This window comes from Durio zibethinus, chromosome 26 (genome assembly GCF_047325235.1).
Source record: "Durio zibethinus cultivar Kanyao isolate XHJ-2024 chromosome 26, ASM4732523v1, whole genome shotgun sequence".
In the NCBI taxonomy this organism is placed as follows: Eukaryota; Viridiplantae; Streptophyta; class Magnoliopsida; order Malvales; family Malvaceae; genus Durio; species Durio zibethinus.
The window spans coordinates 3,209,414-3,224,397 of NC_143187.1; the positions used below are offsets into that span (position 1 = coordinate 3,209,414).

Sequence of the window (14,984 nt, forward strand, 5' to 3'; positions counted from 1 at the left end):
GGATGGAGCAAGAAAAGAATATTATAAAACCCCACCAGGAATTAATTGACCCATTAAATTTGAGAGATGGTGACGATAACAAAGAAGTCAAGATCGGTATTTCATTATCATCGATTGAGAAGCAAAAGTTGGTGAATCTGCTACAAGAGTACATGGATGTATTTGTATGGTCTTACCAGGATATGCCAGGACTTAGCACAGAGGTAGTTGAGCATAGGCTGCCTTTAAAACCAGAATGTTGACCAGTACAACAAAAGTTGAGACGCATAAAGCCAGAAATGTTGTTAAAGATAAAAAAAGAAGTAAAAAAATAATTTCACGTTGGTTTCTTAGAAGTAGCCAAGTACCCTAAATGGGTAGCCAATATAGTCTCAATTCCCAAGAAAGATGGAAAAGTTAGAATGTGTGTGGACAATTGAGATTTAAATAGGGCCAGCCCAAAAGATAACTTTTCATTGCCACATATTGATACCCTTATGGATAACACTGCTAAACACTTCACTTTTTCATTCATGAATGGGTTCTCTGGCTATAATCAGATCAAAATGGCTCGTGAAGATATGGAGAAAACTACATTTGTGATAATGTGGGAGACGTTTTGTTATAAAGTTATGTCTTTTGGGTTAAAGAATCCTGGTGCCACATATCAAAGAGCGATGGTCACTCTCTTTCATGATATAATGCATAAGGAGATAGAGGTATATGTTGATGATATGATAGCTAAGTCTCAAGAAGGGAAAAATCATGTTGTTAATCTTAGAAAGCTCTTCAAAAGATTACGAAGATATCAGCTCAAGCTGAATCCAACCAAATGCACCTTTGGTGTTAAATCTAGAAAATTGTTAGGGTTTATAGTCAGTGAAAGAGGTATAGAAGTAGACCCTAATAAAATTTGAACCATTCAAGAATTATCAGCACCACGCACGCAAAGAGAGGTGAGAGGCTTTTTGGGGTGATTGAATTATATCTCTCGCTTCATATCCCAACTTACCTTGAAATGTGATCCAATCTTCAGGTTGCTTCTTAAAAATAATCCTGGTGAATGGGATGAAGAATGTCAAAATGCATTTGAAAAGATTAAAGAGTATTTGATAAGCCCACTGGTGTTGATTCCACCAGTTACAGGAAGATCATTGATTTTATATCTAACGGTTCAAAAAAATTGATGGGATTTGTATTGGGGCAAAGAGATGAAACTGGCAAGAAAGAGCATGCTATATACTATTTGAGTAAAAAGTTTACAGAGTACAAGGCCAAGTACCCCCAAATAAAAAAATTATGTTGTGCCCTGGTTTGGACTATTCGCAGACTCAGACAATACATGCTCTATCATACGACGTGGCTAATATCAAAATTGGATCCCCTCAAGTACATTTTTGAAAAACCATCCTTATCAGGCAGGCTAGCGAGATGGCAGGTCATGCTCTTAGAATATGATATTGTGTATGTGATGTAGAAATCCATAAAAGGGAGTGCAATTATTGATTTTCTTGCTGATTGAACTACAGAAGATTATGAACCTATGAAGTTTAACTTTTCAGATGAAGATTTGATGGCAATCTTGCAGGACAAAGATAAAGAGCCTGTAAGAGAAGTATGGAAAATGTTTTTTGACGAGCATCCAATATATGGGGCATGGCATTAGAGCAATGCTAATATCCCTAAAAGAAAATTATTACCCATGTACCGCGAGGTTAGATTTCAATTGCACAAACAATGTCACAGAATATGAGGCATGTGTCATGGGGTTACAGATGGCCATTGAAAAGAAAATTGAAACACTAGATGTATATGGGGATTCAACCTTAGTAATTTATCAACTAAAAGATGAATGAAAGACCAGGGACTCGAAACTAGTGTTGTACCAAAAGCACATAGCTAGCTTGAGGAAACATTTTCAAGAGATTCAATTTCAGCATGTTCATCGAGAAGAAAACCAGATTGTTGATGCCTTGGCCACTCTGGCAGCGATGTTTAAGTTAAATAATGGTGTGGGAATCCAGCCCATTAGAGTACAAATGAAAGTTTCACCAGCTCACTATTCAAATGTGAAAGGAAAGGTAGATCGACAACCATGGTACTATGACATTGTATAGTATATCAAGTGTCAAAACTACCCAGAGCAGGCTTCAGAAAATGATAAGAGGATCATTTAAAGATTAGCAGCAGGTTTTATGCTTGATGGAGAAATCCTGTATAAAAAGAGTCAAGATCAAATTTTACTAAGGTGCGTCGATGTTGTGAAAGCGAGAATGATACTTGAAGAAGTACACAAAGGGATTTGTGGAACACATGCTAATGGAATGGCTAAACAGATCATGAGAGCTGGTTACTACTGGTCTATAATAAAAAATGATTGCATCAGTTATGCTAGGAAGTGCCATAAATGCCAAATTTATGCAGATAAATTCGTTCTCCTCCAGTCCTGCTGCACATCTTGGCACCACCGTGGCCTTTCTCCATGTGGAGAATGGATGTGATTGGACCCATAACCTCTAAAGCTTCAAATGGGCATCGATTTATCTTTGTGGTAATCGATTATTTTACAAAATGAGTGGAAACAGCTTCATATACTAGTATTACACGATCAGTGGTGTGTAGATTTATAAAAAGAGAGATAATATACCGATATGGTCTCTCGAAAAGGATTATCTCAGATAATGCTAGCAATTTAAACAATAAAATGATGAAAAAATTATGTGCATAGTTCAAGATCAAGCATCATTATTCAGCACCATATCGTCCAAAAATGAATGGTGCAGTAGAAGCTGCAAATAAGAACATCAAAAGAATATTGGGAAAAATGATCGACACATATAAAGATTGGCATGAAAAGTTACATTTTGTTTTGCTTGCCTATAGAACATCAATTCGAACCTCTACAGGGGCCACCCCGTTTTCACTAGTGTATGGGATGGAAGCTGTACTACCAATTGAAGTGGAAATTCCTTCTCTGAGGGTGTTGATGAAGATAAAATTGGATGAGGCAGAATGGGTTCAAGATCGTTTCAAACAACTGAATCTTAGTGAAGAGAAAAGGCTCTCAGCACTCAGTTATGGACAAATGTATCAAAGAAGAATCATGTGAGCATATGACAAAAAGATACGACCCCGACGCTTTCGTGAGGGTGAATTAGTTTTGAAAAGGATTTTACCATGTCAGCATGACAATAGAGGAAAATGGACACCCAATTGGGAAAGTCCATATGTGGTAAAAAAGGTTTTTTCTGGTAGAGCTCTGATCCTTACAGAAATGGACGGAGATGAATTACCAAATCCTGTAAATTCAGACACTGTCAAAAAATATTTTGCCTAAAAAAAAGAGAAAAAAAATAAAAATACAAAAAAAAATGAAAAAAAAAGAGAAAGGAAGTGATTCAGATTGAAAACTCGAAAAGGGCGATTTGAGTCAAATTGGGTCATTTAAGAAAACCTGTAAAGGCGGTTTGAATGAAGGTGAAGCTCGGAGAAAGTTTTTCAGAAAATGAAAGAATGACACCGAATGGATGAATTGTCACCAGAATTAAAAGAGATGACTTTTAGGAGGCAAGTTCTCATTAGTCACAGATGTGGGGCAAAGATTGGTCATATGAAATCACATGTGACAAGATCGCAAATGTAATGAGTTTTTGGGAAAAGACCTGGTCTAAGTAAGCCGAGGTCGTCTAAATGTTCATTATTTAGAGAATTAATATTTGATTTTTGAAATACTTTTGAGTTAACTGTTCTTTATGTCTCGAAAGGCTTATCTTTCTAAACCCGAAATACCCTATTACTGGTCGTATTGCACACCCAACTTTGAACCTGAAATCATTACGTTTGTCATTTAAAATTAAGATATTAACTAATAAAGCTCATAATAGACCAATGCATCGCTCGAAAAGAGAATGCAATATGAGGATGACAAAAATAGTAATATAGGGGCAGAAAGAATGAAACGAAATCGATTGATTACTGAAGACAAAGAAGAAAAAAGGGATAAAGAATAAAAAATGAAAGGTTTTAGAGCGACTAAAAGCCAGATTGGTCCGTTATGAGACAGAGATTTCTAATAAAAAATTTAAAGACTTAAAAGGACGAGATTACTGGAAGTGGCTTTTAAAGTTTGAAAGAATTGAATCAAAAGTTGAATTAACTTGGATGAAATGCATGATATAATTCGTTGACGACATCTTTGTCTTTTCTTTCATCATAATCATTGCATGCATTACATGCCTCTCGATAAGTTGCATAGAAGGTTTCTTTATAAGACATCAGGAAGAATCAACATTTTTTTTCTCGAAACAAAGATGATGGCCTTGAAGATGGTATGTTAGCACAATCTTTAAAATCAAAATTGTTGGTCTATGGAGTACCTAGTCTCTTATTTCTCAACACATAGCTCAGTCTTGTATAATTGCCCGACTTGCAGTTCAATCCCAGTCGTCTTTAATCTTTGACTCGTGATTTAATCCTGGTCATTTCATTCTCTGACTTGCAGTTCAGTCCCAGTCATCTTTATTCTTTGGCTCGTGGTTTAATCCTGATCATTTCATTAATTTTTTGACTTAGGGTTTAGTCCCAGTCATCTTTAATCTTTGGCTCGTGGTTTAATCCCGATCATTTCATTAATTATTCGACTTGCGGTTCAGTCCCAGTCATCTTTAATCTTTGGCTCACGATTTAATCTCGATCATTTCATTAATTCTCTGACTTGTGGTTCAGTTTCAGTCGTCTTTAATCTTTGACTTGTGGTTTAATTCCGGTCATTTCATTCTCTGACTTGCAGTTCAGTTCCAGTCATTTTTAATCTTTGACTTATGGTTTAATCCCGATCATTTCATTAATTTCTTGACTTGTGATTTAGTCCCAGTCATCTTTAATCTTTGACTGATGGTTTAATCTCGATCATTTCATTAATTTTCTCGACTTACGATTTAGTCATAATCATCTTTAATCTTTGACTCACGATTTAATCCCGATCATTTCATTAATTCTCTCGACTTGCGGTTCAGTCCCAGTCATTTTTAATTTTTGACTCGCGGTTTAATCCCAATCATTTCATTAATTCCCTCGACTTGCAGTTTAGTCCCAGTCATCTTTAATCCTTAACTCACGGTGTCGTCCCGATCATTTTCTTTTATTCGATTTTAGGTGTTGCCTTAATCGATTCTTTATTTTTCAACTCATAATGTCGCTTTCTTTATCACTTGACCTGACCTGTAAAAAAAAAAAATTCATGGTTTGCTTTCGGACAAAATCATTGTCTTCATCTTTGTCCTATTCCTAATTTTCAGTAATGTGCAAAGAGGGGTAGCTGTAGACATCGATTTTATCCGGGTCTACTGTTTCCATTTTAAGTATATTAATACTAATAATACTAATAATAATAATAATAATAATAATAATAATAATAATAATAAATATTTTAAAAAATATAAAAATTAAAAAATAATTAAAAAAAGAAATGAGACAAAAACCAGGGGCTAGTACGGCACCGCTGCCGCCCCTGTCAGCCTCCCGACCAGCCCCCTGACCAACTCTCTTTCAGCCCACCTACAGTCACCCAAATCCCACCTAATTGAAGCTCTTTAAAATCAACAGACGAACTCTTCCCCCTTCTTCTCTTTGGTCTCTCTAATAAAAAAAAAAACCCATTCGATCTATCCACAAAAACCCTCGAGCTCAGACGAACTCTTCCCCCCTTAAAACACCCTCAATAGCCTCAGACAGATCCCTATTCCCACGCATAAGAAACCAAATTTTAAGCAACCTCAAAAAAAAAAAAACACCCAAACCGAAAATGAAACAGATCTACACAAATCACAAAAAAAAAAACACATTCCTCCCCATAGGGAGGAACCCAGCACCTAGCTACCTGCAAGAAGGAAGACAAATCAATTTTTGTTCACAACAAAAAAAAAAGAAAGAAAAGATGAGAGATCCGAAACTTTGAAGACAAATTCACGACGATCAAGCCACTTTCAGGCCAAGCGAAGGTCGGATCTGGAAAGAGGGTGTCCAGAGGAATTTTCGATGACTTTCTGACCATTTTTCGATCATCGACGACCATCGCCGGTGGTGACTCACACGACCACCGGCGCAGGCACGGTGCCGGATTCCAGCGAGACCAGAGACCTCTCCTCAGGGCTTTTTTTTTCTGTGAAACCAAACAGACTGAGGAAAGAAAAAAAATTTGACTTTTATAAAAAACATAGGACCAAAATGACACCGTTTCAAGCTCAGAGGATCCACGCATGGACGAACCCAACTTGAGATCTGCGCAACCCGACCCGATGACCCGCTTCAGCCAGCCTTGAACCGATTCAGACGAACCGCTAGTGAACCGGTCTGAACCGCTGGTCGCCCGAATCGTCGATCCGGTCAGATCGTCCAAACCATCGATCCAACCTCCGAACCGGTCAGACTGCCCAGACCAGCGTTGACCGGATCGTTGACCAGTCCGGTTCAGGTAAAAAAAATTTTTTTTCTAAATTTTTTTTATATATTATTATTTTTGTTATTTTATATTTATGCATGATAAATGTTTAAATTTATTAGGATAAATATCTAATTGTTATTAATAATAATAAAATGAAAACAATATAAAATAATAACTAAAAAATATATTAAAAATGTTTAGATAATAATAGTAATAATGGAATAAGCGTTTTATTTTCCCTGCCTAGATGTTGGAAGGAATAAAAAATATTTTTTCAAACAAATAATTTCACCTAGATGTTGGAGAATTATTATGAATAAATTTTCATTAAAAAAAAACACATAAGAAATTTTTAATTAGTTTTCAAAAATTATAAAAAAAAAATTAAACTTTCTCCAAAGTCTGCCTAGATGATGGAGATTTTTAGAGATGTTCGTGTTTTACTTAAACCTTAAACACTTTTTTTTAATTTTCAAAATCTTAAGTTTTAAAACCCTTAAAAATCCAAAATCCCTTAAGATTCAAAACCTCTTAAAATCCAAAGTCCTAAAAATCCTAAAGACATGTGTGAAAATTCTATTTGAAGCAATTTGTTCTCGAATGCCGCCTAGATGATGGGATATTTAGGAAATTTTACTTCGTTAAGTCTTTTCACATAAGTTCTTAATTCACATTAATAATAAGATTAATAAATAAAAGTATAATAAAATTTGGATCTTAAATATAAACAATCGCACATAAACTCTGCTTAGATGTTGGAAAGTCGGGGTGGTCTCATTATACTTAAGAATCCAACTCTTAAATTGCATTTCATTGTAAATGACATTCATTAGCATATATACGTTGGCATGTTATCATCGATAATTGATTGCATTATTCTCTCTTTAATTTGCTGTTCGATGATAAAATATTTTATAGTAAAAAACAAAAAAAATGGATAATACTTTAAAAAAAAGAAATCTTTTTGTGATATTATAAAATAAAACAAAAATAACATTCCGAATGAAATAATTCTTGGTATTCTGCCTAGATGTTGGAAAGTCACTAACAATTATTTTCTATAAAGATTATTATTTCATTTTAAGGATTATTATGTTAAATCTTAGGCAAAAAGAATTATTTTAAATTCTGCCTAGGCGATGGAGAATTTTAAGATAACTTTTTAACTTAAAAGATTTTCTCCATAGTTCTAAATAAATATTTTAGCAAAATTTTATTTTTTTTCAAGTGAAGGGAATTAGTGTTAAATTTCAAATTAAAACTATTTTTATCCAACATCGAAAATAGCGCGTAATTAAATGGTACCAATTTATGGGCGTTGTGGGGGTGCTAATCCTTCCCCACGCGTAACCAACTCCCAGACCCAACATGATTTTTCATAGACTGAAATTTATCTTTTTGATAAATTTTAAACCCGTTTTTATAGTTTTATTAAAAGGATAACCTTTTGGGTGGCCAATCACACCCTAACAAAGATTGGTGGCGACTCTTTTTATTTCTCTTGATTTTAAAACTCATTTTAGGTCTAACGGTCCCAAAATCGTTATGACAGTTTGACGACTCCGCTGAGAATGCTCAACTGGGTTCATAGCCACACCACGCACCTTAGGCCAGTAGTTCCTCTTCACCTTAAACTTGTGGCAAGCATTGCCAGCCTTAAGAAGAGGTTTCTCGGTCCTACCACCTCCTGCAACCTGGCCAACCATGGCACGACAGCCGCTTGGAACAATCTTCTTGGCACCAGATAGAAGCTTGATCCTGGTTGTGTCGTTATCAGGGTTGTGACTGATAACAATAGCATAATCACCAGAAAACCTAGCGAAAACCTCACGATCACCAACGTGATGTTCGACGTTGCAAACGACAGCTCCTTCAGGGATAGATCTAAGAGGCAACACATTTCCGACCATAAGAGTAGCCTTCTTACCACAGTACACGAACTGTCCAGTGTACATACCCTTGGCAGCAACGAACAGTTCCTTCTGCTTCTTGTAACGGAAAGGGTGACGGAAGACCACGCAGGCTAAGGGCGCGCCACGGCCCGGGTCGTGGATGACTTCGGTGAGCACACCTTTTAGGTAACCATTTCGTTCGCCGAAGTCGAGACTGCGAAAATGGGCGGGAACCTTACGGTGGTAGGTGTGGGCCTTGAAGACGGAACCCGCACCCTTACGTTGAGCTCGGATGACACGACCCATTCGGTGAAAGTTTGTGCGGCTATGAGGAGACCTCTCTCTCGCAGGCGACCGATGGCAGCGAGAAGTGAAATGGGGGTTGAAGGAAAATTTTTTATCATTTTAAAAAATTTTTATAAATAATCTAATATATTAATAAAATTAAAAAAAAAATTTTCACGTAAAGATTTTTAAAACATCACTATACTTAATACCTTAAATCTCCATAATCTATTTAATACCTTAAATCTTCATAATCGGACAAAAAATTTATTTTTCATCATTTTTATTATTTTTTAAATTAATTTTTATTTTATTTAATAATTGTTTAGTTAAATTTTATTTTTGTTTAATAAAAAATATTTTTATTATATTAAAAAAATTTTATAAATATTTCAATACGTTAATAATATTTTAAAAAATAATATTTTCACTTAAAAAATTTTAAAATATTATTACTCAAAATACTTTAAAATCTCATCCTCAAATAAAAATTTTCTTTTTTACATTTTTTTCATTATTTTTATTTATTTTTGGTTACTTTTTTTATTTTTCAAATTTAAAAATATCAAAAGTTTAGAAACCAATTTCTTTTTTTTAATTATTGTTAGTATTATTTTCTTTAGGTGCTATTTATTATATTATTTTATGAGATTTATTTTAATTTTTTAATTAAATTATCAAGAATTTATTGTTTATCTTCGCTTATTTTTTGTTTTCACTTTTATTATTATTATTATTAAAATATAAATAAAATAAATATTTATTCTAATAAATTTAAAATTTTAAAAATACGTAAATAATAATAGTAATAAAATTTAAAATAATAAAAATAATATTAAAAATTTTAAAAAAATTTAACTTAATCGTACAAGAGTCTGATCAACAGTGCGGTACAGTTCAAGGTCGGTCAGCCGGTCTAGAACCCCTTTTTTGCAATTCAAGCCAGTTCGATGACAGTTCAGTCAGATTGGTCAATGCTGGTCAGCTGCAGCATCTTCGAGTTAGGTCGCGCTAATCTTCAAGTCTGGTCTCGGGTTCGCGATGATCGTCCCACTCCCAAAATGGCATCGTTTCGATTCTAACCTTTTTTTTTTAACTATAAAAACCCAACCTTTTTTTTCAAACCATTTCAGCCTTCCTTTTAAAAAAAAAACTTCAAGCTCAACCAAAAAACGCTAGGCTATCCCCAGGAAAATGGCTAGTAGTTGCCGTGGTCCGTTGCTGTAACTAGTCACTGGTCACCATGTCGGTTGCCAGAAAACTTCCAAAGCCACCCACAAACTCCTTTCAACCTCTCGATTCTCGTTCTAACCTTCTTTTTCCTTGAAATCACCTAGAAACTCCTAAATCAGCCTGTAAACTTTCGACCACATCCTTTTTTTCTTTGGTTTTTTTTTTTTTTGATTTGTTTCTTTTTCTGGGGTTGGTTCCCCACTCCACAGAATGTGGATTTTGGGTTTTTTTTTTTTGGCAGGTTAGGGAAATGGTTTTTTTAGTAAAGGTTTCTTTTTTTGGTTTTTTTTTAACGGAGGTTATCCCTTTTTTTTCCTTTTTCGTGGTGCTTAAGCTCTAAATTTAGAGCTGGGAAGAATGACGAAATCCAGGATTTCTATGATTTTTGGGGTGTTCAAGGTGTCACTGGTAGCTTTCACGCTGCCAGGGTGGCGACGACTGATGTGACTTCTGTTTATTTTTTGTCCTTTTTTTCATTTTAGCTTAGACCATGTTTCTTGGAGACTTTGCCCTACCTGCCATTGTTGAAAAGGCCGTGAAAAGGGCGGGTGAGCCTAGTGATGCTCCTAGTGTGAAGGGCTACAGTCAGAGGGAGTTCATGGGTGCCACTGCTAGTGCGGTGCACGGCACCAACAGCCACGGGCTCTCCTTTTTTTAATTAATTATTATTATTATTATTATTATTATTATTATTATTATTATTATTATTAAAAGTTTGGGCCTTTATCTGAATTTTGGGTTAAAGGTAAATTTTGGATTTTAAGCCTAGTTGACATGGATTTTGGGCTCAATATCTACTGAAATGAAACCGAGACCCATTTCTGAATTTGAATAAAATCAAATGTTTACGACATATATATATGTATGTATTTGTTAGAAAGGAAAGCAACCTGGCTGCATGCCTAATATAATTTTACTGCCTAATATTATGTTCTGAATATAGTATCGTATGTAATACATGTCTGGCTGTTTCTCAAATATAGAATGTTCCTAAACTCTTAAAAGAAATATTTATAATTTATTTATTTATTTAAACTATTTGGATTTACAAGTGAATGATTGTCTTCTTATGATTTGACAGTAACTTCTTTATATTTTATTCTTGGGATTAGATTCTCATTCATTAGTTTTTTTTTACAATACGGTGTAGAATTAATTATACATTTGACATCTTAATTTTCAGAAAATGTATAAATTAGTATTTCAAGAAAAAAATATATACAATTTGTAACATAAATTTTTGAATCATGTAATGTTAACCCAAACTCAAACATAAACCCATCAATACTGCTTTTAATCCAATTAAAACTAAATTTTATTTGTTTTGCCTAAGTGGTAAAAATCCTATCCAAAATCAGTTAATTCCTGGATGTGCCATGTGGATGTACTCCTATTACCTCACTATTTCATCATTTAATCCTGCAAATGAAAATTATAATTACCTTCTAAATATGTACTCTGTTCAAGCCTTCAACAGACTTGCAGCAAACAAAAACATTAGCAAAATCAAGAGTGAAGGAGACTCTGAGACAGAGAGTATTGAGTGGAGTGATGGAGGGGATTGGTTCAAAGAGAATGATGGTGAACATGATGGTGTTGATGATGGTTGTTCTAACTTATGGGCGAGGTGAGTTAGCAGATGTTCATCTAGCTTCCGCGAAAGAAGTCTGTGCTAAAAAGTGTCTTTTCAAGTGCTTGATTCGCCTCATTCCTGCCCGCATTGCACTTTGTGTTGGTCTCTGCATGGTAGGCTGCGAACTTAATCCCTCAGAAGTAGTCTATAATTGTACAAGCGATTGTGCAACCTCCATGGTCAATGCTCACAATCCTACTGGTAAAAACACTAAAATCTATCTTTATACCCTACATTTTTAAATCTAAGAATTATATGCAATTCTTTTCTCCATTTAATTTCCTTCAAACAATATTTTTATGGGTTTTTTTTCTCTTTCTGATTTTGCAGATGCTGAGAAAGTCGAAAACTTTGTTGGTTCCTGCTATGACACTTGCAAGCAGAAGAACAACTAGGCGCTCTTTTCTTCTTTTTTTTTTTTTTATCACCGTTGAACAGTAAATAAGTGGAACTAAAAGTACCCAGAATGAAGTAAAATGTTATTGAGTCACCTAGACAGCTCAAGTGTTTGGGTTGAAAATAAAGTTTTAATTATATTGTTGGATTGGAGTTGTATAATTGTTTTTCCATTGCACCAAAAAAGAGAAACGTACTCTTTTATTTATGCAATCGTAATTTTAACTTTCAAGTATATGATTGTTTGATTTTCCTTTGCTTTTGGTTTCGTTTAATGAATAATAGAGAACATTAATTAATTCATTGCACATATTTTATTTTTCCTCCTTACCCGTGCCCTGGTTCTCTACTTTATTTTCGAAGATCATTGCACATATTTTATTTTTCCTTATTTTGTTTAAAACTATTTTCATTTTCTTCATCATCTAGGAAAACAGAAGAAACAAAAATCCGGAAGATTGGCCATAACAGTAATTCATGATTGCTTCCATAAAATTGCCCCAATTCACATTTTAAGAACTTTTTAAAAAGTGCATAAATTACCGTGAAAAAAATTGTTAGAAAATAATCTTGGGCTTTGTAGTAATTAATCAATAACTCCAATCCCATGTTAATAAGAGGGAAAAGGCGGGACAAATGGTCTGTTTTAAGTGGATGGATTGCATTCATATCAACATGGAGAATATGAAGAACAAATGAAAATTTTTTATCATAAGCACATGTGACAAGAATCAGGAGATAGAGGAATAACAAAGGAATAATTATTTTTTCACGGGATTGGAATTTTAATTTTAGCACTCTATTAAAAAATTACGTGATTGTTAAAAAAAAAAAAAAAGCGAGAATTATGGAAAGAGCAAAAATGGGAAGAGAGTAAGATCATTAGAGAGAGGATTGCCAGGTAGGTATAATTGACTTTCATTAATGTGGGCAATTAGTTGACTATCTCGGGACCATTGATACCGGACCATTGGATTAAAGAAATATCAATGGTCAAAAATTAGTGTAAAATTGTAATATTTTACTCTGGTTCCTTCCCAGATAGTGGTAATTAGTGTAGTAACTTGCCACATATGGCTTGTGGATTTGACCTATTAATTATTTTGTAGGTGGAATAAATTTCAATCAAAGAAATTAAAATCATAAAATTATATTTTGCAAAATAAAAATAGAATTTTCACAATGCTCGAAATTTGAATGAAAGATTTTGAAAAATTCAAATTTTCATTTAATTAAGGTAGAATTTGTGAAATTGTTTAATAGTTCAATGAAAGATCAACATTTATTGTTTTTTTAGCACAACTTTTATTTGTTTAATTAATTCTTACTTAAAAAACTCATTTTAAAATATATTTCCTGATTTTTTTTCTTATTTTTAGTAATAGCTATATTTTTTTTATAAATCTAATGATATCATATTTCATATTTCTCTTGAATTTTTTTCCTATATCTAATATCATTATCCTTATTTTATAATTATTTTTATTTTATCAAACTTGAATTTTCAAAATATCTTTATGGAAAACTATTTAACCTGCAATTAGAAATGCAATTCTTTTGAATTGGTATATTTTAAAATGACTTAATTTCAAAATTCTCCATTCAATCATAATAAAAATGATCGTATTAAGTATTTAAAATATGTGATTTAAGCATAAGTTGAAAAATCTTAGGAAAAAGAATAAGAAAAGTAGTAACTATAATTAGAGTAGGAAGAAGAGTCGTTCCAAGGAAAATGTTATATTTCTTATTCTATTGAAATCTCTTAAAATGATATCGGTATTCATAATCGACATGAAAACTTTCCTATGAAATGAACTTTACAAACTTGTAAAGTTGGTTATTTGATCTCTAATTCGAAGGTGAATCCGAATTGATAATTAATAAATTGATGGAGATATATTTGGAAGATAGGGAAGCTCAGAAAAGTAATTGAGTTTTCTTGCATGGGGAGTGGGCGGGAGACTCTTTTCCAACGAAATTTTTCCTCAAAAATAATAAGTGTTTTCTAGATAAAATTCTCCGTATGATAAAGTGAGGATTAATACTTTTTCGTTGAAAATGATAAAATTATTACCATCAAAACTTTTCGTTAATAATATCAACAAATCTATTGGTAATGTAGTTTTCAGTATATTTTTAATTTTTAATTTTTTTCAAAAATTTTGTAAAAAGTGATTACAAAATTTTTTTACAAAATTTTCGTGAGAAATCTTTTTTTTTTCAACGAATTTCATGTATTGAAAACAAATCAACTGTATTATTGAAGGAATTTCATCTTAAAAATATTTTTTGATTATTAAAAATTTCTTTGAAAAATTGGTTGGCGAATTTTCTAATGGAAATTAGATTGGATCAAATCCGGCGTAAATAACCGATGATTTTGGTGTATTACTGACGATGTTTTGTCGCAAGTATTTTTCTTATGGTTTCTGCTTTCATCAATATTGTCAGATAATTCCGTTGAAAAAATCACGTTAGTCATTATTTTCCTACAAAAGTTTGTTGTTTTCTTGTTCAAAACTCAATTGGAGATAACGATTTATGTAGCTAATGAGTCAATTTGTTAATAAACCGATGGTGATAATAATAAATTTGTTATTCTTTCATGTTGATGCCGATGCTTTGAAAATTGGCTGCAGATGTTGTCGTGCTCTGCTTTTCTCGTGCTTGAGATGGCGTGATAGGGAAATCTAGTCGTTTAGAGTTTGGGCATCTTCGGATTTGCTTTGGTTGGAGTTGCTTGTGTATGCTGTGTTTTGGTCCTTAGGGTTTATTTATTTGATATATTATGTTTCTTTGTATTTTTATTTATGAATTGATAAAATTTATAATTTTATAAGTTTTATTAGTACATGTCTTGTATACATATAAATATATATTTATATTAATAATATAATAGGATAAATTAATAAAAAATTAATTGTTCCCCTCAAAATTAAATGTAAAAATTTGCTAGTGGCTGTTGATGTCTTTTTGGATTGGGACTCTATGTTTCCATTTTCTTTTACTTTGTTTATATGGTTTGCACTGGGATTTCCCGTTTGTTGGGAACTTGACTCTCTTTTTTTCTTAATAAAACCTTTTTTTTTGTTTAAAAAAAAAAAGAATTTACAAGGGACTG

The 14,984-nt window shown here is 33.1% G+C and overlaps 2 protein-coding genes and 1 pseudogene across 2 annotated transcripts; 2 read left to right on the forward strand and 1 right to left on the reverse strand.

Annotated features, from left to right (window-relative positions):
- Positions 1 to 2,749: 2,749 nt before the first annotated feature.
- LOC149511135 (uncharacterized) lies at positions 2,750 to 3,215 on the forward strand. The gene is made up of 2 exons (XM_089755111.1): positions 2,750 to 3,066; positions 3,164 to 3,215. Exons 1-2 carry the CDS (start codon positions 2,750 to 2,752, stop codon positions 3,213 to 3,215), a joined length of 369 nt encoding a protein of 122 aa, XP_089611237.1.
- A 4,705-nt stretch (positions 3,216 to 7,920) lies between these two features.
- LOC111318566 (large ribosomal subunit protein uL2x pseudogene) lies at positions 7,921 to 8,676 on the reverse strand (annotated as a pseudogene).
- A 2,449-nt stretch (positions 8,677 to 11,125) lies between these two features.
- Positions 11,126 to 12,117, forward strand: LOC149511136 (uncharacterized). The gene is made up of 2 exons (XM_089755789.1): positions 11,126 to 11,665; positions 11,795 to 12,117. Exons 1-2 carry the CDS (start codon positions 11,383 to 11,385, stop codon positions 11,857 to 11,859), a joined length of 348 nt encoding a protein of 115 aa, XP_089611915.1. The 5' UTR covers positions 11,126 to 11,382; the 3' UTR covers positions 11,860 to 12,117.
- The last annotated feature ends 2,867 nt before the right edge of the window (positions 12,118 to 14,984 follow it).